This window comes from Anastrepha obliqua, chromosome 1 (genome assembly GCF_027943255.1).
Source record: "Anastrepha obliqua isolate idAnaObli1 chromosome 1, idAnaObli1_1.0, whole genome shotgun sequence".
Classification (NCBI taxonomy): domain Eukaryota; kingdom Metazoa; phylum Arthropoda; class Insecta; order Diptera; family Tephritidae; genus Anastrepha; species Anastrepha obliqua.
Window position 1 is genome coordinate 111183634 of NC_072892.1, and position 27530 is coordinate 111211163.

The 27530-nt window shown below is 35.8% G+C and overlaps 1 protein-coding gene across 1 annotated transcript; it reads right to left on the minus strand.

Annotated features, from left to right (window-relative positions):
* Window positions 1-184: 184 nt before the first annotated feature.
* LOC129235616 (carcinine transporter) lies at window positions 185-27530 on the minus strand. The gene is made up of 10 exons (XM_054869546.1): window positions 27125-27530; window positions 24286-24398; window positions 15494-15656; window positions 15019-15195; window positions 10819-10968; window positions 4771-4998; window positions 4510-4637; window positions 4350-4436; window positions 3947-4281; window positions 185-515 (listed from the first exon to the last, which is right to left on the minus strand). Exons 1-10 carry the CDS (start codon window positions 27448-27450, stop codon window positions 423-425), a joined length of 1800 nt encoding a protein of 599 aa, XP_054725521.1. The 5' UTR covers window positions 27451-27530; the 3' UTR covers window positions 185-422.

Genomic DNA, 27530 nt, shown 5'->3' on the forward strand with positions numbered 1-27530 from the left:
TTAAAGGAAGAGTGAAACTAAAGTGAATTAAATCATTGCATATCAAATTAGGTTATAGTTTTTGGTACTCCCATACCCATTTCCAGACCTAAGGCCCATCTCATAGCACATTTAGTCAAATATTTACTCTCGTTCTTCCGTCAACCTCAATAAATAAAAACACTTAAGAAAATATCTTGACCTTTTAAGGAAATAACTCTTTTTATTATAAAACTAAAGTTTAAATTTTTAAACTTACGAATGAGCGCATATATTAACAATAAGTCCAGCTTAAAGTAGAAAAGTCACACATTTTTTCTTCATTTTATACCTACATAAATCTCACGCATTGAAAATACTGCACAAATTTGAGAAATTTTCTATTTCCATACACCAATACAAACACACAAATATCTACCAGATCTCTTAGCTACTGGACGAGTTTATGGAGCAAACTTTGTTTGATTGAGATGAACTTCTTCAGCGGGCTGTGGCTCTTCGTGTTTCGGAGGCGCCTTAGGTAGGCTGAAGAATTTCTGTAAACAAAGAAGGAACGAGTAATTAATAGCCGATTCCTTGTGCATTCGTTTCATGTTATAAAAGAAATATCTCTGTTGAAATGTAAAAACAGGTTTTGAAGAAGGGCATCTTTAGACTGTTTAAACTGTAATGATATATTCTGAGACGCGTAACATTCTGATGAGATAAGTTTGCTTGAATGTAATCATAGATAATCTCAAAATGACGAGCATCCAAACGACCTCCTCTCTCTTTTTTATTGCTTTACTTCCATAGATGGAGCTTCACGCCAACTTGGCCATTGTTAGATTGCTAGCTGTTATACCTGTATACTCGTATACTTAGGGTTGCCTATAAAACGCGAATTTATTTTTATTTTAATAGCTAAAATAACATTCGTGATGTGCCAGAAATTTAGCCCGGTGTTAGACATATTCAAAATAGGTCGCTTTTTGCTTGAGAAGTGTCTCAGAAAAATTTCTCAAAAATTTAATAATTAGCCGATGTAGAGCATCTAGAATCCATCTAGAATCTGTAATTTGGCTAGGTTAGAATATTTTTAGCGAAGCGTTCTTTAGGATAATTATTCCGCCAACCATTCACGTATGATTCAAGAGTTGAAATATGAAATTCTGATGTTACTGATAAAATGAGTGTCGAAAGTCATAAAAATGTACTGGAAAAGTCAGCAGTGGGTTATTGTAAAGTCAGCCGCCAATGGCAGGCGTTGCTCTTTCCAAAAAAAATGTTCGAGACATATTTCAGAAATTTTTATTTATACCCGCATTAAATGAAATTCCAAACACTGGATGGATCATCCTGTATTATAGTAAGCGAAAGAGGTAACTTCAACTGTCGTTGCGAATTATCTTTCTTTTCTTCTATTGATGGAAGACGAGTAATTGGAATTGGTAGTTTGAGTTTTCAAAAAAGAAAAGGTAGCCGGAATTATACCAATTGAATACGGTGATTTCTTGATATTTGTTGTTGTCGTTGCTAGCACGAAACTTATTCACAATGATGGCCTTGTGATTTCATAAACCTTTTTTCCACAAATCAAGCAATTTTCATTGAATTTTCGCACTCAAATGCAAAAGATAAATCGATCTACAAAAGAGGTATTGAAATTTTAGAGCGGCGCTGGAATTCTTGCGTTGTTCTTCATGGAAATTACGTTGATGAATAAAGCTAATTCTGAACAAAACAAAAAAAGTGTTTTCTTTGATAGCCCCGAAACTTTTCAGCCCATGTTATATTAAAATTAAATAGGCTATAAAACTGCGTACACGTATTTTTGAATTCTGATTAAAAATTAGAAAATTTGCCGAATTTTTACAGTTCTTCCAGAAAGTTTGAAACTTGGGTCCATTTGGTAATGGTAATGGTAGTAAAGGGTTAAGGTATGGCCCTTTAGCACTGCGACCATATTGATCTGTTGTGCACCCTATGCTGTCTATTGACTGTTAAGTATGCTTTTGAATTGTACCAGCTCCTTCTGAGGGAGTGATTGGAGGTCTTCATCTGTAAGCATGAACTTGTTTAAAAACCTTTTCCTTCTATGCGTCAACCTCGGACATTCGATGATGAGATGTTCTATAGACTCCTCATCTTCGCAGCAAAATCTGCAGGTGTTAGTTATGGCTAATTTATGTAAGTGTTTGTTGCAGGTGAAGTGACCCGTGAGTGCGCCTGTGAGAGTGCGAATGCTCTTTTTGTTTAACGTGAGGGCCATGTTAGCTCTTTTAGCGTTGAAACTTAGGAACTTTTTGGAGTGTCTAAAACCCTCTAAGTTGTTCCAATGCTGATTTAATAGAGTTTTGGCCCAGTATTTTTCTTTTTGTTTTAGGCTGTTTTTGTTGAATCCGAACATGGGACTAGGTCCGATGAAGTTTTCATCTGCCCCTTCTTTGGCCTGAAAGTCTGCCTTTTCGTTGCCGTCATATCCCTCATGTCCTGGTATCCAAATTAATGAGACATTGTTTTTGGATGCCAGGTTATTGAGTGCCTTGTGGCATTTTAAGAGAGTTTTTGAGTTGTAGGTATAGCTATCTAAAGCTTTTAGAACTGACTGGCTGTCCGAGAGTATTTTAATCTTTACTCTCTTGTGGTTTCTACGTTGCATGATGTTTGCTGCTTCCATTATTGAGTATAGTTTCGCTTGGAAGATGGTGGTGTCCCTGGTGAGAGTGAATGATTTGTGGATTCTGGGCCCCACTACTACTGCTCCTACACCATAAGCTGTTTTTGATCCATCAGTGTACCATTTTTGTGAATCATCATTCATCCATTTTGGGTTTGTTTTCCACTCGATCCTCTCAGGAAAGGTAACTGTGTATCCTTTTGTGAAACAGAGGGTTGGGTCAATGTGGTCTGAGACCTGAGCCATGCTTATGGTATTTTTGATTTTATTTAGGATACTTAGGTGACCGGTGAGGTTGCCTAATTTGAAATTTTCGTTCATGTGTAGCATGAGTGCTTGCGTAGCTGCTTCCTCTTGGATTGCTATATGAAGTGGTGGGAGATTAAGGAGTGCTTCCATGCCAGCTGTTGGGGTAGTTCTCATAGCCCCTGTGATGCATTGGCAAGCAAGCCTTTGTACTTTTCCCAGTTTGGTTATCGCTGTTTGTTGGATAGATTTACTCCACCATACCAATGCCCCATACAGTATGATTGATCTAACCATTTGGGTGTATATCCAGAGGGCCATACTAGGGCTGAGGCACCAGGATCTCCCTAGTAATTGTTTGGTTGTCCACAAGGATTTCGTGGCTTTTTTTGTTATATTATTTATATGTGGTTCCCAAGTGAGTTTTTTATCTAAGGTTAAACCTAGATACTTGACCTCTTCCTTTAGTTCTATCACTGTTTCATTTATTTTCAATGTAGGAAACTCCAACTTTCTATTTCTTGTGAAGGGGATTATTGTGGTTTTGTTAGGGTTGATCGACAGCCCCTCCTTTTTACACCATTCCCATGTTGCGTTCAAGGCATTTTGCATTAAGTCTGTTAGTGCCCTTTCATGGTTGCCTTTTATTATAACAGATATGTCATCTGCATAACCGATGGTTATAAATCCCTTATTGTTTAGGTGCTGCACCAAGTCATCAACTAGTAGGGACCATAGCAGTGGAGAAAGAACTCCTCCTTGCTCACATCCCTTTACTGTTGTGACATTAAGTTCAGCTTGGCCTAACGAGGCTTTAATGATCCTCTAATTAAGCACTTGGCTTATCCAATGTGTTAATATTGGGTTTGCACCTCTTTTCTTTTTGAAGTTAAACAAATAAATAAATAGTCAAAGTTTGTCAAACTGCTGAGGTGCTAAATTTTTTTCGTGCGATGAATGCGTTAAGTTGATAAACAGTTTTGATAAGTAACCAAGGGCGGGTGTAGTGCATACGCGCACGTTTATAGAAAAAAAACATAGTTGCGAACTTATTTCACTTACATCATGTTTTCCGAAATGCCTCGCCTCCTCCATTGTATCGGGTAACTTCTTATGCAGCGTTTCAGGCAGAAATAGCGCGCCGATTCCTCCAATTAAAAACAAGGTGCCGAGAATATAGTAGGGCGCACGAATATTCACTGTAGTACCCAGATATACGAGATATGGAGCTAGAACACCAACAGCATTCGCCAGGATCGTGCCCAGCGCAATGCCCGTCTGTCGCATGCACGTCGGGTAGATTTCCATGCTTTGCAGATTGACAGTGAAGAAGGTGAGTGCGTTGAGGAACTTAATAAATGTGGCCAAAAACACAATGACCTTCTCATATTTGACATCTGCAAAGTAAATATTTGTACTTAGTGAACTATTTTAAAACATGTGTTGTGAAGCTGCTGTGTTATACCTGCGGCCAATAAAATTAATGGTACAGTAACGCAGAAAGACATGAGGAAAGACATACTATTCGTGAAGCGCCGTCCATATGTATCGCCTGCATAAATGAACGAAAAGAGAATTATAATTCGAAAACTATATAATAATTGTAGTAGCACTGCTGTACTTGCCCATATATCTGCCTACCAGGTAGGCGGGTATTTCGACCACGCTTTGTAGTAGGAAATTCAGGAAGGGATTACCGCCCATACGTGTGCTGAATAGAACGAGCGTGAAGTAGGAAACTGCCACCACACACCTGAAAAAAAAATGCGAAGACTTGCAATCATTCAACAGCCACCTTTAAATACTTCAATTCATATGCACTGTGACCCATTTCATGTGGACACAAATAGCACATTTAGCCGTTCACGCATTCTTGGCTGACCTACCAACTGAAGCCCATAATGGTGGTGTTGCGTGTTAGATGCCAGCCACTGAAGAGTGAAGCCATGCCATATGTCACCTCCTCCTCCACTCTATTCGTGTATATCTGCGCCAGCTCCTTCTCGGTCATATCGAATTGGCGGCCATTAATTCTCGCAATTTTCTTAAATTGCGTGATCGCTTCACCGTAACGATGTTTGCTAATCAACCAACGTGGCGACTCAATAACGTATCTGTATAGAATTCAATTGCAAAAGTACTATTACTGATAAAAAAAACCAAAAAAAAAAGACAAAAATTCAATGAAGTATAAGAGTAGCAAAAACAAGCAGAAAAATCAGGCGCGTTGTATCGAAATTGCCGGCATAGCCATAAAAACTCTTATAAAACTTCATTTCTGTCCGTCTGATAGACAAGTGTATTTAGAGGCGAAAGTGGAAGGGCAGTGAAGCAAGAAAACGTGTATTGATGAAATAGCGCAGTGTAACAGCGGCAGCACGTGAAATTGAAACAATTGAATGGGTTTGATTGGATTCAGGACGACACACACCGGTTATGTGAAGTGATGTGATGCGCTCGAATGAAATTCACGAACGAAATCGATTTGAAAGTGTACAAATCGACACAATGCCCGATACAGAAATGGGCTGTCTACGTTGCACACATACATATACATATACATGTACGTACAGATATCGCGACAGAGGCAAGTCGAATGGATGTATGTATGACCATCTGAATACGCAAGTAGCAGTCGCTACAACTGCTGACCGCTGCTTCTACTCTATTGTCTGTCGTAGACAAATATATTGATATATGCGTGTATGTATGTTACATTAGGCTGAGTCGCGAAAATGTTTGTATTAATCTACTCTCGATTGAAAGCTTATCTTACAAATCTCCGCCGTGAGCATGGCCCGGATTGTGCTTTTTCACAATTTTTTGATATATGCGGCGCAATAAAATAGAAACGATAAACGCGTATTTGTTGTAATGGCCCTAAATATCTAAAGTAAATAAGGCGGTCGCCGTAGCCGAATGGGTTGGTGCGTGACTACCATTCGGAATTCACAGAGAGAACATCGGTTCGAATCTCGGTGAAAACACCAAAATTAAGAAAAACATTTTTCTAATAGCGGTCGGCCCTCGGCAGGCAATGGCAAACTACCGAGTGTATTTCTGCCATGAAAAAGCTCCTCATAAAAATATTTGCCGTTCGGAGTCGGCTTGAAACTGTAGGTCCCTCCATTTGTGGAACAACATCAAGACGCACACCACAAATACGAGGAGGAGCTCGGCCAAACACCCAAAAAGGGTGTACGTGCCAATTATATATATAAATAAGGAAATTTTCATTAAAAAAATCATAAAACCCTCTTCTCTTCTGGAAGATAGATTCATTTAAACACAAGTAGCCGGTGATATAGAATTCATTCATTCATTTGTGTCTAGTTGACACCATATACGGAGACTTTTCAAAAGCCTTTGACACAGTTTTCTATTCCGGAAACTTGAATTGTTAGGTTTTCATTCAACTTTCATGCCATCGTTGAGATTTTAGATTTCCAGAAGAAAATCCTTTGTACCAATTAAATATACTAAATCCTACACTTATATAACCTTTTCGAGTGTCCCAAAGGGAGTATTCTTGGTTCTACTTTATTTTCCCTTTTTATAAATGACATTCGGGTCTGTTTTAACCACTGTAAGTTTTTACTCTATGCTGATGATATAAAACTTTTTAGTAAAGTAATTTGCCAAAAGGGTGTTTCTTTAATACAGTCTTCATTTAATATAAAGAAATGTTTTTACGTCACCTTTTCAAAAACTCTGAATGTTATTCCTTCCTCTTATATTTTATCAAAAGTTTCAATGAAGCTACTAAGTTAAAGAGTTTCTAGGCGTGACATTTGACTCTAGTTTTCATTCGATATTATCGAAGGGTTATGCTAATTTAGCAGTTCTGAGGTGTTATGCGAGATATTTTAAAGACCCATTTACTAAAAAGTTGTATATGACTCCCTAGTTTGTTCTAAGTTCGAATATGGGTCTTTGGTTTGGAATCAAATTTATGCCTCACATCCAAATAGAATCGAAAGGGTACAACGAAGTTCTATTCGAGACGCTCTGCAAAATGCTCATTTTCTTGATCCACCTTTACTCTACAGTAATAATAAATCTGGGATCCCTTGCCAATAGACGAACCCTCCACTCTTTGATATTTGTGTTTGATGTTATTTGTGATTCTGTTGATTTTCTCGAAGTTCTTGAACAAATTGACCCTAATGTTCTTAACAAAACTTTACGGATTTACTATCCATTTAACGTCAAAACATCAAATCGAACAGTCAAATCGAACTACATAACTACCACTATAATTTTGCTGTTATTACGGGGGCTATTTCTGAGTTAAATGGTATCTACAGACTACTAGACCTAGATTTCGCTATGATAAGATTTTTTCCCATTCGAGCTATTCATAATAGCTCTGTTTTGCTCTGCATGCTAGAATTAATTTTAATTGAATGTATACATCTAATCCGTAAGGTTCTTGTAATCATAGACTTAGATAAATAAAATTGATGAAAATTAAAAGGACAAAAAATTAAATAAGCGCCATCATTAAGTGTTTCTACCTCGAAAAATGTGTGCGAAAAACGCGCGCACTTAGCAAAAATATTGGAGAACCCTGCTTCTCCAGTACAATACGCGAACTCCGCTCTGGGTGTTTATCCAAGCTGTATATCGAGAATAGCGTAAAAAAGTGGAAGAAATTGTACTAGCTGACCCAAGAGAGATTACCAATTATGACATTTAGGCCACACAGATCTCGTTTGTAGGATATAATAAGTTAGTGATACCAATAGACTAAACAACAGGCCAATGCTTGAAATATATTTTTATCACCCACCAAAAAGAAGTTTAAGGCTTCAAGCTATGCGGAAAGTGTATGAAGTTCGGGGCGTGTTTTATGAATGGCGGGTGAATTAACGGCATTAAATATTAATAAAAAAGTATTAATACACCTGTTGCTACTATTACTACACTGTGTGACAAAAATATTTTTTTTTGTTCATCAGGAAAAATTTCATATGCACATGAGACGATGGATTTTATATAGGAATGCTGCATACTCAATTTTTCCTTTTTTATCAATTTAAGGTACTATATTTCTCATCCTTCTGACACAATCTATTTCATCTCCTTGATAAGTTTTTTCAGTTCAGATTCCTCTTACTTTTGCACAAAATCTACTACTTGAAAGGACCTAAGTCAGTGAGAAACTCTAAACTTTTCCTGCTAGATACAAGACACTAACGTCAGAAAGACAGTTGCATGTGAATCGACTTTGGAATTCTCTTTCCCAAAATCTGGTATCTAGAAATAGCATGCACACATTAAGACGCGAACTTCAGAGATATATTAGCACTGAGAGAGCTTATTTTTATTCATAAGTAATGTTAACCTGATTTGTTTTTCTATGCAACTTAAAATATCTTTGTGAATTTTCTCATGAAAGTTGTCACAGCTGATAATTATAAAGCGCTGTTCTTGGATCGATTCATTAAACAAATAAATTACATAAATAAATGCATTTTTACGGGTCATTAAAGTTTGAAAGAACTTAATATTCAATAAATATGTTAAATACTTGTACTCATGCTATGATATTAGTGTGCCTAGTATTATTGCCTCACGATGTTATTCCAAACTCATGTAATGGAAATAAAATAAAAAGCTTTCGGAAGCCATCAAATAAAAGAGACTGGGCACATTGCTAGCAAAAGCTTTAAATAATCAAAGCAATGCACCTGCGCTCAAAGCTGAAGTTGTGATGTCTGCCGTACTAGAAGTCGGCTTCAAATCGTTCGAACTCCCTTACTATTTTCTCCATTTAGGTCATATAAACATTTTACCCTTTCCGCGGCTCAAGAAGCTGCTCAGAAGTAGAAGATGATCGCGAGGTAGGAATTACCGTGAAAACATTTCTCGATGATCATTTTTTTAAGGTATATAGCTTTAGAGGACAGACGGACTAAATGTATATACAATATATTAAACGATTATATTGCTGATGAATTGGCCAATTTCAGATCAGCGGTTTCCACATAGGGATCAGAGCCAAAAATCGGAATCAGTTCTACAGGAATCATGACTTGGATCAACTATTATGTATGCAATTTACATAAACAATGATGGTTCGGTCAAGAACATTGCAGAACTGCAAAAGGTTTTGAGACAAGCCCAAACAGAAAACTGTCGAACTTTCTTCTAAAACTTCGTAGAAAAGATGTTCGGTTGATGGTCAATATTTTTGTAGGGCACAACCCATGGGGTCAGCATTGGAATCATTGAGAACCCGATTTGCGGTATCACCGAACATTTTCATTGTGATTGTCCTGCTTTTCCCAGAGAAAGGCTACGAATTTCGAGTTTCGAAGTCATGAGAATGAGTAATATTAGTTTTCTCAAACTGGAGGATACTCTGGAAAATTCGCGAAGGCTTGCTATCTCTGTCTACGTCTCTATTCTATCCTATATCTTTCTTTGTGTGACTTTTCCCGTTTCCTTCTTGACTATCTAACCTTTCACTTTCCATGGCTTTGAATACTTTTGGGCGTTTTAGCCTGAGTGGTTTAGGACTTGCCAGTCTCTTGGTGCTTCTTGGCTCGCCTTTTTCAAATTTGAATTTTAACCTGCTAGCAATTACATTACTTGATGAAACTAATGAAATTAATAGACTTAAAAGACATCATGTATTAGACATTCCATTCAGAACCTAATAGATAAATCTAATATTAAAATGTATTAAAATCTAACACATAAGTCTGAATATAAGTGTACATTAATCGTAGTATACATATATATTATTATTGACCTCAATGGAGCTCAATAATATAAGTCAAATTGTTAATAGTTAGATAATTTGCTTATTATTTTAAAAATAGATTGCAAATAAACGAAAGTTAAAAAAAAAAAAAAAAAAAAAAAAAAAAAAAAAATGTTATGTAGAAAAATAAATTTAATTTGAAGAAATAAATGCTGTATAATATTGTATACTGATTTCATTTCGCATAGCTTCTTCGATTTAATATTTTTTTTTAGTTCTATATTGCTTTTCGAAGGAACAGAAGTCATTGCCTACTACCTAACTAAAATGTTTACTTTGAAAAAATTAAAATTGAAATTAAGAAAATGAAGAAATGTTAAAAATAGGAATTTGTACATGAGAAATTTAAGTTTACTGGACAAAGAAAACAGGTATGCCTTTAATGAAGGATGTAACTTGCTTTAGTGAAGAAATGCTAACTCCGATATATAGGGGCGTGGAATCTGGGGTATAGACCCAAATGTGAAAACCAATACCCAATTAAACGAGGGAACTGAAACCTGTCGCGAATGCATAAGTTGTATGCGCAACAGAGAGGAACTTGGGCTGCCACGTCACTTCGGAGATTCGGAGGCCTAATTCTGCACATTGTTTTTATACATGTATTTACACGTATTAACGAACCAATAAGAGCGAAAGATGTGTTGATTTCCGCAGATTCTGTCGAATTCGCTTAGAGCCGAAATATCTGCTAAATATCATACCTCTAAGAATCGGTTCACCATTACGGCATCGCACTTTTCATACAAATTTAAATCTCATATCACGTGTACAAAAAAAAAAAATAATCAACGGAAATTTTAATTTCGAAAGTTTCAAAAAATAAACCTATTATTTACTATGCAGTCGGAATTGATATTAACCGAATTTTTGATCACGAGCGATACTAGTAGTACTTAAACTTTCATTAACCTTTGCTCGTTTTTGACTGCGGCCGCACCCCGCCTAATTTAAATACATATATGGTGTACATATATACAAACACATGCACTGTTGTGGTGCGTCACGTCGTATAAGCAATTTCTATACTGCGGCAGTTAAACTGTGGCTAAACGCTTTGCGCGTTGTGGCACTACAAATACTAGTGGTGCTCGATTTTCTTATTATTATTGTTGTTGTACTCATCATACTCCTGCGGCACTTAGTATGTACATATACGTACTTGAAGAAAATTAAAACAATTGCAGTCGGTATCGTCGTGAGCCACATAAAAGCATACCAATCACGGAGCCACCAGAAGAGCAATGGCATCAACGATGTTCCAATGGACCAGCCAATGCTCTGGTAAATTGCGATGATGCTGCGATCCTGTCTGCGAAAGAAATAAGCAAGAAAAATATCAAACACAAGGCAATGTAGATATATATGAACAAACATACATATGTATATGGAGCTGCCAAGTAGGCGTAACTAATTGTACTATAGTCGTATACATTTTTTTCCTTATAAGACAGTGCTGAGCACTTTCGACGAAAATTCCAACACATTTGCAAGTATTTTATTAGTCTCTATTCCTCTTCCATTCCCTTCCGCTCTACCACACTCATTCGTCACTAATAATCGAATATTTGCTTAAATTTAATCTAAAAAATCTTAGTTTTTCCTATTTCCCACTATTTATAGCACACTGTAGACTTCATAATCCGCATAAGCTGTTCAACTATGACCCAAATGCAAAGTTCAAAAACGGTTTGAGATAATTAATAAAAATAATTTTGTTTGATATTTTTCCGATTGGTTGTTTTGATTTTATTCAACGAGGCAGAGCAACGGATGCCGGGTATTGTAATATTATGGTTATTAATAAAAAATTATTTTCTATGAAATTATTGTTTGCAATTCTTTTATATACGTATCCTAAATCCCTCGAAACTACTTCTACGCGAGCGGGGCCGCGGGTTAAAGCTAGTAATAAATAAAGTGAATATTATTTTATAAGTAACAAAACAAGTAACAAAAAAATATAATAGTTAAATTTATATGCCTTTAATAAACACGTAGAGATTCTTCCAATAGACGGTACCTTTTTTATGTCATTTTTAATTTTTGTCAAGTAGACAAATGGGCGATCTTTAGGAAAAACATGAAAAATGGTTATTTTTTTGGTGGAAATAATCGTCGGAATGAGTTGACAATTGAATGGTTGTTGAAAAAAGTTCAAGAAAATGGCTCTATCGAGAATAGAATAAGGACTGGCAGACTAAAAACTGGACGTTATGTTGAAAGTAATGCTGCTGTAGCGTAAGGTTGCTGAACAACCTTCAACATCATAATTTTTTTTTTGCTTTAAAAGGTGATTTTTCTACTTCTATTATATCGTAAGAAATTATTAGTCCCAAAAATCACGAGATTGGAACCTTCAATATGCATGATTGATCTCTAGAAAAATCCGTTAAATTCATTGTAGCTGAAAAGTGTAGTGGTTCACGAATTCTACGTGTTCTTGTCCACAGACACATGCACATATATATGTACAACACAATGCACATAATACCAAATGAAAGTATTTTTTGATAAAAAAAAAATAATATTGTAATAAAAAGAACAATGCGCAAGTTATTGGAGAAACGAAATTGTACTTAACACTTTGTTGACTCGTCACGAGTTAACTTGTGTCTTCATGCCTAAATGTTGTTGACAGATCACGAGCTATTCGAGCATTAGCTATTTCAATTCAAAGTTATATAAAAGATATGCCCACAATTTCATTTCAATTCATTGTGTATAAATAAATTTATGATGTTTCACTCCTACATTGAATTGCGAATTAGCTGGTTACATGAGATAGATGACGCCTAAAGTGCCGGTCAAAAATGTGTTATCACTCTTCCAAAATTCTTGGACATACATAAGCAGTAGTCGTTTGTGAATTCAGTTTAGCTAATAATAAAGGCATTAGTGCTTGTATGTATGCTTGGAAAGCTGATTAAAATGAATTTTTTACTTTAAATCGCTTTTATCGGTCAATCACTCTAAGACTTTGATTTAATTAGGCAAATTTATTTGCTGATGAAATCAAAGTAAAAGGCCTCTGAAAGACTTGCATTGACGTCCTGATAAATATCGCCATCGAGGGCCTGAAATACGCGCTCGACATATTTTTTGACAATGCAAATCCTTATGATTTGATTGTTTAAACATTTAAAGCTAAAATAACAGAATGGGAACTTTTAAATGAAACCATTTTTTTATTTTGTGTATTTTTTAGTATGGTAAATTTTGAATGAGAAATTTCTAGGGTCGATGTTGAATGTGAACCACACCCAAACGTCAAGTTGTTTTGTGCATTTCATTTGACATTTTTCAATTTTAGACCAATCTAGTTTGAACCATGGAAAGATACATAATTGAGCAACGCGTTAAAGATATTTATTTATTTATTTTATTTTTACAAGAGTAACAATTATAAATAACTGTCACACGTAAGTACTAAGCGCTGGCTGCCAGGGCCTTCGGCTTATGATACTATATATAAACTCGCGTTAAAGTTATTCAGGCTTATTATGAATTGGGCAAGAGTGATTGCTGAAAAACCAATGCACCCACAAAGAGTGACTGTTTGGTGCGGTTTATGAGCCGGCGGCATCATTGGGTCGTATTATTTCCAAAATGAGGCCGGTCAGGCAGTTACTGTGAATAGTGTTCGCTATCGTGGGATGATAACGAACTTTTTATAGCCCAAATTGGAAGATATGGATGTGCACGATATGTGGTTTCAACAGGACGGTGCCACTTGTCACACAACTAACGAAACAAGGGCTCTTTTGCGCGAAAAATTTTATGACCGAATAATCTCACGTCGCAGTGATGTCAATTGGCCGCCAAGATCGTATGATTTGACACCGTTGAACTTCTTTCTTTGGGATTATTTGAAAGAAAAGGTGTACGTCGATAAGCCAGCAACAATTCAAGAGCTAGAGGATAAGATAATTCGGCACATTAACGGTATAGAACCTCAATTATGCCTCAGCGTCATCTAAATTCGGACCATCGGATGGAGGTGTGCCGCCGAAGCCGCGGTGGCCATTTGGGCAATATTTTGTTCTATGCATAATTGAGCCATACCAATATTATCACAATAAGGAGAAATGGCAATAATTTCTTAAAAAATTATATTTGATTCAAAATCAACACCGGCCCTTAACACTTAACCACCCATTACATATATAACATATATTCCCAGCCTTAAGTGACTATTTGGCACTTTTTTCACTAGTTTTAAAATTTATTCGTTAAGACTGCCCAGATAATATTAATTTCTGAAAAATTAAAATACTTGAAATTAAGGCTAAAACATTAATTTAGACCTCATTATGTGATGAAAAGCTCTTTCCAGGCATGCATTTAGCTCTGGGAACAGATGAAAGTCTTAAAGGCCAAATCTGGTGAATACTGTGGATGCTGTAACCATTTAACTTTAATTCAGGGATTTTAGCTAATGTCAAAGTGCTCTTCTGACCTGATGAAAATAACTTTTTTCTTTTGCGAACTGACGATTTTTTCACAAAGTTTTGCTTCAGCTTGTCTAAATAATATGCAGAATTTATTGTTTCACCAGTCTGCAAGTAATCTACAAACAAAATTCCTTTCGCATCCCGAACAACCGATGCTAACACCTTTTGGCCGATTTTTGGACACGAACTCGTTTCGGAACCGAAGATCCATGTGCACACCACTCTTTAGCATCTTGTTTTGACTTAGACCAACAGCAATAGACAAAAGTCTCATCCATAGTGATAAATCGATGCAGAAAATCAACTTTTTATTTTTGAAAACTTTCTAAAAGTTGCTTTCAAATGTGTATTTGTTCCATTGTTGCGAATGGGATGCCGCATGCACGCAGCTTTCGAAAACCCAATACTTCAGTCAAAATATTGCTCAAACTGCCGATGAGGTAAGCCCCAGGCATCTACTAAATCTTTTTCAGTCACTCTCTTATCGCACCCCAAAACTTATTGAACAACCTAGCATTACAACTATTAAATTATGCCTTAATTAATCTATTATTGAAATCTATAATTCAAATTCCAAACGCTTTATAGACCACCCCGCATTTAGGGCAATTTGCAAAATCTGAAGTTTGTAAGTTTTTACAATACATTATAAAATCCTCTTGCCTTAATTTATCACTGCAAAGCTCAAGCTCATCCAGGTATTCTCATAAAGCTATGCTACTCTTAAAAAGCTTTTCAAGGAATAAAATTAACTGATTGGTACCTGCACGCACACCATAACATACCACAGCGCATTACGCGTATGCACTTTCATGCACACAAACATACGCACACCACATTAGTACTTTTCATTACGAGTGCGATAATGTATTCTGGGTGATTGTTGACTGTTTTATAGCAACACTTACTCTCTGGATATTTCCATGCCAACAATCTGCGGTGCCTGAAACAAACTATTCGCCACCAATCCAGTTAAGCCCGTACAGAATAGGAACACCCAATATAAGTTGGTTGTTATTATGGAGAATGACCGTCCCAGAGCGCAGAATGCAATGCTGATGTAGTAAACAAGGCGACGACCGTAACTAAACCAGCGCAGTAGAAGAACATAAATAAAATAAAAAAAAGAAACAAAGAAATAGAAAAAGAATAGTCAATGAAATGGCAAACATTGAGAAAATAGAAAAGTTAAGCAGCTGCAGCTGTAGTTGAGCCGAGCTGCATCAGCGGAAAACCCATTTTCAATTACTCGCTTGCTGCCACGCTCGACTTTTTATTTCACTCTAATCCAGCTGGAGGCAGCTGGCTAGCTGGCCATCCGCCGAATCGGCGATGCCATGCCAGCACCAACGAACGGACATTACAGCGCGTCACTACACTTACACATCACCCATTTGTCCTAGCACAAATGATCCGATGACTTCTGTCACGCGTGCCACAACAAAAGTGTTCGTTACATACAAATCTTTGGCGCAAACCCAATCCTCCTTGCTGGGTATGGTGTCTTCGTACCACGTCCTATCATAACTCCAGCCATGTTGACAAGCTGCAAAACGGAAGGAAGAAAAGGAAGGATGCATAAATGGCGAAGTACAAGGCTACAATCACTGGCAAATGTAGATGAATTCATATAACAAGCGAAGCGACAAGAAGGAAAATGAATATGCGTATATATGAGAGCGGGCAGATGGAGGTGTTACACTATGTTAGTTGTCTCCAGGGCAGCGTCTTCTTTCTAACTCCAACTGTTTATCAGCATTTCTGTCTGTTTGTTAGTTGCATTTCTCAGATTATAGCAAAATTAGTTAAGGCAAACCAATTCGATCCAAGAAGCTGCGTCACAAAACTCAACTTAACCATAGCAAACTAAATAGAAACCAAAATGAAATTCAATGAAACGAGGAAACCGAGTAAAGTTGAGTTCAAGGGAATTGAAGCGAGTGTACATAGAATTGGAAATGGAAGTGGAAATGAAATGAAATCGCATCGCTGTTGTAAGTGAAACGCATTAAAGTGCAAAGTTGTAAAAAGTTATGCCGAAGCAAATGGAAAAGTTACTTTTCTTCGTCACACTCACGCTTGCTCATCGCTTATTCTGTGATAAGGGGGGAAGATACGATTTGATTTCCCTTTTTCACTTCTTACACTTCACAAACCTACGTAGTCTTTCCTGCTCATTGATTTAGTTTTTATTATTGCACTTTTGCTCTCGGCCCTTTGTCTTTATTTTATTATGTGGCTTTTGAAAATAAGTTTTATAGAAATTTTCGAAGAAATATTTATTTTTGCGATTTGAGAAAAATTATCGCTATTGCAAGTAATAAGCTTTTGAATTTTAATGTTTAGTATTTTGCGCAGTACGCTACCTCCAATATTAATAAAATATTGGAATGGAACTGTGAAGGGGTGGGAGTTTTTTTTCCAAGCACTCAAGCAATATTGCCCATTGAACTTAAGGCAAGGAGATGGAATTTAAGGAATAGGGAAAGACGAGTAGAGCAGTGATGCATCATTCCTTTCTAAATTTGTAATTTTTTTATGAAGCAATGAAAGCAAAAGCCCAATTTTCAAATTAGACAGTGGCAGAGCAAATGCTTTGTGTTATCTCTATCCTCTATGCAAGATGTGTACTGTAGATTTTCGCTGATGCCTCTGGCACCTATATGCCGTAAGATGGATTATGCCCCGTAATTAGTCCTATCACGACTCGTAGCTCACTGCTTCCCTAACTGAAATGGAATTTTGCTACCAGTATAGAAATACTCGATTATTTCGATTTACAGGTGTATGTATTGTACCAACGGATCTCGTAAGATTAGTTACTGACTGACTGTGTCTGCTATACTTCGTACCAAAATTGGCTCCCGACAAATCGCCCATTCAAAGGAACCGCACTTTAAGCAGTGGTTGATTGATGAAATAATTTTGCAGCAAAGATGTCAATTTTTTACTGACTGTGAAAAATTTGGCATTTGACATTCACATTTCGATTTTTAGGATAATTTAATTAATTCGAAGAATTAATTTTTTTAATTATTTAATATAATTTATTTATTTAACTATCTGGAGTAATTGAAGCCCACATTAGCTTTAAAGGGTTTCTAAAAACTATTATTATGTTTTGAACTTGAAATAAAATGGAATGAAATGAAAATGTTTAAGGGGGGCCTCTTATCAGTGGTGTTTTTCTCAATTTTTTTTCGAGGCGAAAAAGCGACACACAGGAATAATCTTTTGCATTTATTTGAAGGCATGATTGAAGAGTAATAAACAATTTTTTAACATAAATAAAAAAACAAAATGGCGGATATATGAAGGGTCTCGCATATAATAGACTACTCTTGTATAAAAATATGAAAAAATGAACACACAATTAATTATTGAAAAGAAGTGCTTTTTTCGCTTTCTTCCAAAAAAGGTTTTCTTCTTCTTCTTCTTAATTGGCGCGATAACCGCTTATGCGATTTTGGCTGAGTTTAACAAAGCGCACCAGTCGTTTCTTTCTCGTGTTAACCGGCGCCAATTGGACACACCAACTGAAGCCAAGTCCTTCTCCACCTGATTTTTCCAACGCAGAGGAGACCTTCCTCTTCCTCTGCTACCACCAGCTGGTACCGCATCGAATACTTTCAAAGCCAGAGCGTTTGTATCCATTCGGACGACATGACCCAGCCAACGTAGCCACTGCATCTTTATTCGCTGCGCTATGTCTATGTCGTCGTAAAGCTCAAACAGATCGTTCCATCGTCTGCGATATTCGCCGTTGCCAACGTGCAAAGGTCCAAAAATCTTACGCAGAATCTTTCTCTCGAACACTCCAAGCGTCGCTTTATCGGATGTTGTCATCGTCCACGCTTCTGCGCCATACGTTAGGACGGGCATGATGAGAGTCTTGTAGAGTGTTAGTTTTGTTCGTCGAGAGAGAACTTTACTGCTCAGTTGCCTACTTAGTCCAAAGTAGCACTTGTTGGCAAGAGAGATTCTACGTTGGATTTCAAGGCTGACATTGTTATCGGTGTTAATGCTAGTTCCTAAATAAACGAAGTCTTTTGCAACCTTGAAATTATAACTGTCAACAGGTTTTAAATAACATTAAAAAATGAATTTTGTTTCGCATTTTGTTAGTTAATTAGTTGTGCATTTTAATTATCTTTATATAGATTATCGGTTTGAAACGATAATTTTCGTCTTTTTTTTTAAATCTTACACGCCATTTTCAAAAACATGGTTTTGAGAAAACGTGTTTTAAAGTTTTCAGACGGTAGACAGTATACTCACACGAGGGACGGTACACAGGTCTGTAACTCCGAAATCACTTTGAATTCCGCCCTAAAATTTTGAGGACATATTCTCCTATAATATATCTAACGATTGCAGTAAAAAAATTGATTTGTTGAAGCCGACTGATAAGCGGCCCCCTTAAGGTGCCCTAGATCACTTTCTGCGGCGCTGACTGTCATTTAACTGATCGAAAGTTAGATAATTCGCTTTCTTCATCCCTTCATTGAGAGTGGGTGTACATCAGGCGATCAGCCATTTATTGGAACTTGCGAAATGCTCATCACGTGACTAAGATCTGAAGCTTACGCTTCTGTGAAACTTTGATTTATTGGCATACACGAAATTAAATGAAGTCAAAGGGAAGGGCTAAATAAGAAAAAAGAAATTCCTCAATAACAATTTAGTCGTTTTGTATATCTATCCATCTAGCTTTACAAGTAGAATACAGTCTAAAGCCACAAATTAGCTAATGAAACCTAAACTATACTGAATAATACTTTTATTTGCCCATATTTATATTTTGCATACGTCTCACCTACTGTTGGTCAATAGCTCACTAATATTTTTGTAAAAAAAAGTTCTTCCTCTAGCTGCTCAATCACTCTTCACTTTGAATGTGGTCTTAGTCCTGCTGCAACTACGTACTATCTTCTAACCCATTTCTTCGCTTCAAATCAAAGGCTATAAATTCAGCAGCATGTTGTAGTTTGCATTGTTCCTTTACAGCTAACTTCTACCGTTTCTCGTCCGCTGCAGTTATATTTTATGAATGGCTATTTTCGCACATCGCCAGAAGTCAAGTGATTTTTTTCTTTTGCTATATGGAAATTGAAATATTTTTTCCTTTCCTCGCGCACTATAAATCAATATGCTGAAACCGTTAGATGGGTAGATGGTCAATGTGTGAATGATTCACATGACCATATGCATATGTGGAAGCAAGCAATAAAATATATGGAAATGTGCGGGAGTAAAAACTCAACAGGAAACGTTTTAAGGTCAACTAGAATGTTATGGCAAATTTTTTGTTTACGCTAAGGAGGTGTTGTAGCTGAAAGCCGGTTCTTTGCCCATGAATAATATGTGTAGACTTGTATATAGTTTAATTAGTTCTTTCAAATTAGTGCTTTCAAGAAAAAGCTATTTATAGATTTTTCGATTACACAGGAGTCTAGACTATATATACAAGGTGGCGCAAAATTAGTCACCCTATCGGAAGACAAGCAATGTTAAAGCTGTGAAAGAGCGGTCCACAAGCGTTTTAGAAGAACTGACCGAAAAAAATTCCGCCGCTGTTTTAAAAAATGGAAGATTCACATGGAGCGTTGTGGAGGGGTATATACTGAACGTGGTAAAAAAACAAAACTACAAAAGCGAAACGAAATACCTTATAACATGAATATTCTTGTTAAACAGCTCCACCTCCTCTATTCTGTCATCAAAATGAAGGCTGATTTTTAAATTTAAGCCTCACGGGCTTATAGTATGTGTAACGTACTCCTTTTATATGTTTCTTTACTCTCATGGATGTATGTATGTGTGAAATGATCCAATAGTCATCACTAATTTCATATTTAGTCATATAATTGTTGTAGTTTACGTAACAACGTTTAGAAATATTGAGAGTCATTTCAGTAGTCCTTTTGTGACCAAGCCAAAAATGCAATTGAAAAAAGATAGTTTCCAATTAGCCAAACACAGAAACTGATAAATAACACGTCAGAAAGTCATGCAGTGGTGGACTGTGAGTTCCTCTCAAGTGTCCGAATTGTTAAATAGAAACATTATCTGGTTGTTATTAGTTTTGTGCGCGAAGCTACAAATTAGCAAAAGTGGAGTAACGGCTAGTCAACCTCTAGCTTTTGTGAAATGATAATTAGTGACCATTTGGTCAAAAACATAATCGATGTTATTTTGCATAATCCAAACTCACTTGACTTAGCTGGGTGTAACTTCGGGCTATTCCATGAACTAAAATAGTAGTAGTAAAAATAAACTAGTACACAGTTCCCAAGACCCAGGTCCCAAGACTTAAAACTGCTTAAACTGAAAATAGTTTCGAAAATCCAGTTTAACAAATTTCTCGATAGTTAATTGGAAGAAAATGTTGGCAGTAAGTGCAATTTATCAGATGTACAAATGCGTAGATATGGAGTGAAGTCAATTTCACAGCAGCTCTTTCGCGTTTCGTCTCACGGACATACAAACAAATTAATTAGTGGATAAGGTACAGCTGTTTTTAAGGTGGTATTACGATATGTTGTTTAGTGGAATAATTTAATTATAACAATAAGAATAATTCAACTTTATGTTTTCATTTTAATTTTAAACTTCACTATTTCGACACGGCGGCCGCCGAATGGGTTGCTGCGTGGCTGCCCTTTTTTTTAATAACGGTAACCCTTCGGGAGGCAATGGCAAACCTCTGAATGTATGCCATGAAAAAGCTCCTCATAAAATATGTCTACCTTTCGGAATTGGCTTAAAACTGTACGTCCCTCCATTTGTAGAACAACATCAAGGAGCATGCCACAAATAGGAGGAGGAGCTTGGCCAAACACCCAAACAAGGTGTATGTGCCAAATATATGTACATTTCGATTCAAATTTATTTCTTACATTTATAAACAAATAAAATAAAAAAAATATCTATATAAATTTAATAAATAAATAGGTAAAACAAAGGCAAAAAAAAATGAAAATACAAAAAAAGAACAAATAAATAATTACAGAAATTCTAAAACGGCATGATATGAATTAATATATGTATATATAAATAAACAAGTGAATAAAATAAAGAAATAAAAATACCCAGAAAAGGAAAAACGAAAAACAAACAAAAAAAAAAAATCAATAAAATAAATAAAAAATAATAAAAAAAACAGAAAAAAAACAAAAGAAAAAAGTCCACAAAATGCATATAAAAAGTAAAAATGGAAATAAATAAACAAATAAAAAAAAAAATAAAGAGATAAAAAAAAACTTAAAAAAATACCTAAAAGTAAAAATAAATTAAATAAAACTACGAACAAATAATGGAGAAAATATAAATCAAAAAATAAATAATTAAAGAAATAAAACAAAAAAAGGCCTTAGAGTCCAACTATTAAGGCCTTAGACTCCAACTACATTTCATCCAAACTGGTCCTACAGTGTAGAGAGGAGCTGAAGCTGCTCACCCATTGGCTTGAAATTACCCTGATATAGGTTCCCGGTCATAGGAACATACGGATGAACATGGATGATCTAGCAAGAAAGGGCTCGACACTAGACATAGCAGAGGCGGTGGCAGTTTCCACCCCACTGAACACACTAAAAGCATCCATTGCTTCTCACTATCATGCTTTAGCCGAAAGAAGATGGAAGCAAATACCTACATGTATCACAACAAAAAACACATGGCCGTCATACAAAATCCAAACGACGAATGACCTGCTAGGATGCTCTCGGTCAAATATTTCACGTATCACTGCAACCCTTACAGGACATTGGAAAGTAGGGGATCATGCAGCTACGCTCAATCTACCCTTCAATCCTATCTGTAGAAGCTGTCAAGCGGAAGGGGCGAAGGAAAGTCTATTCCACTATTTATGTGAATGTCCGGGACTAGCCAGGGCACGACTCCGATCCTTCGGTAAGCCTTTCCTACAGCAAATTAAGGAGATCTCAGTCATCGAGATAAAGGATTTGCTCCTATACTTGGACCTCACTAAATGGATCCGACTTGAAAAAAAAAAAAAAACATATCATCATTACACGAGATAGTGGTAGTAAAACGGTGCTGGTCACTAATTAGGAGCATTTCAGCTCAGAAATGTTCAACCACATCAACAACAACAACAACAACACAAAACAAAATACAAAAAAAAAAATTAAATAAATAAGGTAATAATAATAATTTGTGTATGCCTGAAAATTTTAATTTGTTGGACGTTTTCTAAACCGCGTATAATGAGTATTAATTTGTTAAATAGATATTTTCTTTCGAATTCTTTTCCTCCATTTCATAATATTAAATAAACTAAATCAAGTATTTTAATGGCCTCCGGCTTAATAAAGTTTTGATTTTTTTCTAAATTTAACTAATTTTCATATGGTATTTTTTCGTTTTTTTTTTTAATTACAGCTATGAGATAATTATGATATAATTTTCAAAATTTTAAACATGTAAGGTAAATCAGGCAATTCATACTACAACTCATTTTCAAATAATTCGTCTTCGGCTTAAAAAAATAACGTTTTATTTATTTTTTTCAGGCAAGCCCGGTATTCCAATATTATATCAAATTTATTTTAATATTCCGCATTTTCCGTTGTAATGAACAGTTTTTTTCCCGGTATTGCTAAAATTATAGGTATATGGGAAATATCGTATTTTTAAGAGGACGCTATCTCAATTTATTGCCAATTCGTTTTCCTTAGACTTTGATGTTTCTTACCCTAAGTCTACATTAAGGAGACACACATAAGACTTTTGTCATAAGGCCTTTGCTTTTATCATATCTATCATATAATCTGTAAGAGGATGCTTGATTAATAAATAAAAACAAACAAAAATGTATTCTTTATTGTCATTGATGATATTTTGTAGTTGATGAAATGTGGAAATACCAGCTAAATTAATTTTAAAAATATCCTCATTGTAATAAATTCAATATTAAAAATTTTGCAGGATAATATTTTTAAAGGACGTATTTGCAATGGTCCTAGAGGATAATTGAAAACAAAAGTTATTTTTTATTATGTTTTAATTTCTTCCTTCAATTGATACCCATGTACACATATTTTGTGTAAACTATTGGAAAGACAGATGTATATTACAATTTACGGTCCTATAGGGAGTATAGCATAAAATGAGTAAATTAATGAAAAACACGAAAATGTATGAAGTTCGAATTGAATTCGACACCACGTGCCGTAGGCCGAATTACATACAATTTTAACCGGATAGTTTTTAATACAAAAAAAAATGAGAAGAAGATAAACAATATTTTTAAACACTGCTCCTCGGCAGGCACCCCCGAGAGCATTCCTGCCAAAAACCATATTCCGCTCGCAGGTGACATAAAACTGCTGGTTTCTCCGTTTGAGGCACAACATCAAGACGCAGATCCACAACAGGAGGAAAAAGTCGGCCAAACTAAAATGTAAGCGTCAATTATTATTACTATTATTATGCATTGAAACAACAACGTTGGTTTTTTAGGGCAGTCCAATGGGCGCGCACTTTAAATTCGTTAATATTTCTCAACTGCCAGACTATTGTTTTTTGTTTTTTGTTTGTTTCTAAGAATGTTCAACTACAATTACAGTTTTTTGGTGATACAAAAGTGATAAACAAAAATCACATTTTAAAAGTCTCTCAGAAGAGAGAAAAATTCTACAGCGACTGCGAATATCTCAGACGTTAGAACTAGGAGCTGTAAGAACCGTACCTCGACATATAAGTAGACATAGTGTGGATGCACTGTCTAAGTAATGTCGGAAGATACCTGCTGGTGGTAGCAGAGGAAAACAAAAAACTCCTTTGCGTTAGAAATATCCAGTGGAAAAGGAGAAAGAAACAAAATCAGTTCTTCGTCGCCAATCAAGAAGAAGCATAATATACTCTGTGGGTTAGAATGCCGATTTACATTCGATTAGCGGTCGGCACAATCAAAGATAATAAAATGCTCGATTACTTTTCTGCAAATAATTTTTGATGTTTTTAATTACTTTCCTAAAGGGATCAGAAGTCCTCATGCGCTCGCTAAGTCATCTAAGTCGCAGCATTTGCGTATGAGGATATGTTTGCTTCTATATTCTATATGTGGTTACCTTTTTATGGGATTTCAATTGCTTGTATATGTATTTATGTATGTATGCATATGTAAATTGCTTGAAGCCAATACTCACCTGTTACATTTGAATTGGTTTTATTCCAATTTTGCCAATCATCGACTTTCGTAAAATTTGCATTATACATCTCACAGTTACTGTGTGTGCTGGTGCCGCGATTATCCTTCTGCCTGTATAAATAGCATAGCCGGTTATACACACACATATACGTATGTATGTATACATGTGTATGTTTGCGAATTTGTATAGATGTGTGCGCGTGTGTGAGTGAGGGATATTGGTCCACGAAATGCAAACACAAATAAAAGAATTGAGTTTAAATTTTAATTTCTGCCATGGGAACGACTTATTGAAAAAAAGGAAATAAAATAAATAAAAAAGGCAATAAAATAAAATAAAATACTCTATCCGCGTACTTGTTGGTTCAATGAACAACTCAGAAAGTCAACAACGAACAGCTGCCAATTGTTGGGAAGCCCGCTTGTCTTGTTCTTGCTCAAATAATGCTGATGTGACGAGCAAGTTAAATTTCCCTTTCGAAATTAAAATGGTTTCGTTTAAAGTATGATACTAGGGGTGTTTTATTTTTTGTCTTCGCAATTTCTAATTAATTTAGGTTCATCTATACACTGATTAAAATAACTAAAACACAGAGGTTTATCGGCAAATTTTGCCCATTTATTTCTATCTCATTTAAATTTAATAATTTTTAAAGAAAATATAGTTCGTTTTCACACAAAAGCTATATTATATAAATTCGAGTTTGATACTTTGTAAAAAAAAAACGAAAAAAAAGAAATTCATACAATTTTACGCCTTTTAATCTGAACTTTTAAACAAATTTCAAGTAAGCAGCTGTACAGCCTATTGAGTTTTAGAAGAATAATAAAATAAATAAAATAGAAAATAAAAAAAGTTTAAAAACGCTAAAAAATTACAATGGTTTTTGAAATTTTTTTTGCTGCTTCGCTACTGCCACAGAAACATTGAATGATGAATATTTATCCACTAAAGCATATACAGTCTATTAAGCTACTAGTGGGCCTGTACGAGTATTGTTGGCGAAAATGTGTGCTAATTCTTTGAAAGCACTTCTTGACAATGCAATCAGATTCTGCGATTAGTCGTGTGAAAGGTTGGTCGTTAGAATCGCACATTGCGGTTTTCTACATTATTCTTCTTTCTAACTACACTGCACTTCTAGCTCTGAGCTTGAGTGCAAACGAAAAGAGCAACAGAATAAATCGGCTTTTGAGATGAAATAAGAAATAAGAGATGAGGAAGATAAAAAGTGTAAGACGAGGAACGAAAGAATACCCAAAGAGCTGATGGAAAGTAAAGTTATAAAGTTAGAAAGAAAAAACGAAATACAGAACCCACGTACTATAAGTGTTATATGGGGAAGGACGTCAATACATTTTAAGATATTTGAATTTTCAGAAATTCAAATTTCAAATTTTCAAATTTTCATGATATATGACTATTTAAATGGACCATAGACCGACCAGCCAATAGCATTTTTACGTTCTTTAACTATTCAAATAACTCAAAGCACTAGAGGTTAGAGAAGTAAGTGAAAACAGTCACAGCCATTGACTGCTTTGATTTGTATTGATTTGCTTGATTGATTTTTTTTTTAATTTCCGCTAAATATGCAATTATTTTTAAAGGATAATCAGATTGGAGGTAATTTTTCCAATGGGATTTTTTTGACAGATCACGCATGACTACTGCCAAACATAGTTTTTTCAGTATTCATTGACATTTTACCGTGGAAAGACTTATGTCTCAAAAATCGATGCTCTGTAAAAAGTGTTAATCGCGCGCTGAGGCCAACTTGTGGTATACATAGCCGTTGAGGTCCATTTTTCGATAAGCAAAATGGCCATATTTGGACTGAAGGGTAAGCATGAACCATTCCAGAACAGCCATTACATCCAATGACCCTTTGGTGCGGCCTACGAGCTGTAGGAATCATCGGCCCATATTTCTTCAAAGATGAGGCTGGCGCCAATGTATTAATGAATGGCGAATGCGTCATGATAAACGCCCTTTTGATGCCGGTAATTGAAGCTCGTGATATCTACAACATGTGGTTGCAATAAGACGACGCTGCTTGTCATACATCCCGTGAAACAATGGATTTACTGTGTCGTCGTTTCGGTGAGCAATTTATCTCTCGTCTCGGACGAGTAGATTGGCCACCAAGATCGTGTGATATCACATCTTTGGTCTTTTATTTATGGGGTTAGTCAAGTTAGTCAAAGCATTAATGTCGATAAGCAAACATACATTAATAAATTTATAAACAAGATACCGACCGAAGTCCTTCAGCGAGTCATTCAAAATTGGTGTTTCCGGATGGCCGATAGACGATGAATGATAACTCTAAATTTACCACCCTTTATAATAAAATCAGATATAATCCTCTTGAAAGTTTTTCATATCCCCTTTGGCGAATATTTTGACTTTGGCGAACATTTTCACTATTTTTGTTTTAGGGTTCTGGATAATTTTTGTTCATTATTCAAATAAAATCGGCCGGTCTGCTGATATACTAATGAAAAATAATAGGAAATTGAATTGTACTACCTGCGTTCATACGTTGCGACCGCTCATATGTGAGCAACCTGAGAAACAAGTTAATTAATTGCTGATGTTTCACAGTCTAGTTTTGCACGCTGCGAATTTTTATAAAATTGGTATGCCGTTCTTTGAAAACCGTTTGGAAACCTAAGAGTTACCTTAGGTCATAGGCAATAACGTAACTTAAATGAAAATATTTAAGAGCAATGTCGTATTAAAGAAAAAAAAAAATAATGTGCAATTTAAAACACCCCTAATACGCTAGCATGTAGTAAGTAGTAAAATTTGCATAGTTTAACAGAATACTTACGTCGGCAGCGTAATTCGCCGCCACTCGTCCAGCGTATAGTTAGTTAGTTCCTGGCCCGGCACAGTGCACCAATGTTCCGGAATATCAAGCGCCAATATGATATTCATATATACCATCGAGCCAGCAGCGGCTAAACCTAGCACAAAGGTCATATTGTAGATAAGTTGAAATCGTCCATGGTTGCCAACGCGTTCCATGATCTTCTGGAAGGGATCGTTTTCTTCGGACTCATCGAATTCATCCTCATCTTTCGCTGGCAGAGTTTTGTTGACGTCACCATTTTTCTTTTCATCCAACATATCTTGATTTTGCGTATGCATTTGCATGTGTGTGTGTATGTGAGTGATGTATTCAAGTTTGATGAAATCTCTTATGTTTAGAATGGCAATTCAGCAACTGACAACGA

Coding starts and splice junctions, on each gene's coding strand:
- LOC129235616 (XM_054869546.1), bottom strand. CDS start 27,450: ATGCAAATGCATACGCAAAATCAAGATATGTTGGATGAAAAGAAAAAT. Junction 4,999..10,818: donor ATTGTTTTAATTTTCTTCAA/GTACGTATATGT, acceptor AATTCTATACAG/ATACGTTATTGAGTCGCCAC. Junction 4,282..4,349: donor ATTAATTTTATTGGCCGCAG/GTATAACACAGC, acceptor TTTACTTTGCAG/ATGTCAAATATGAGAAGGTC.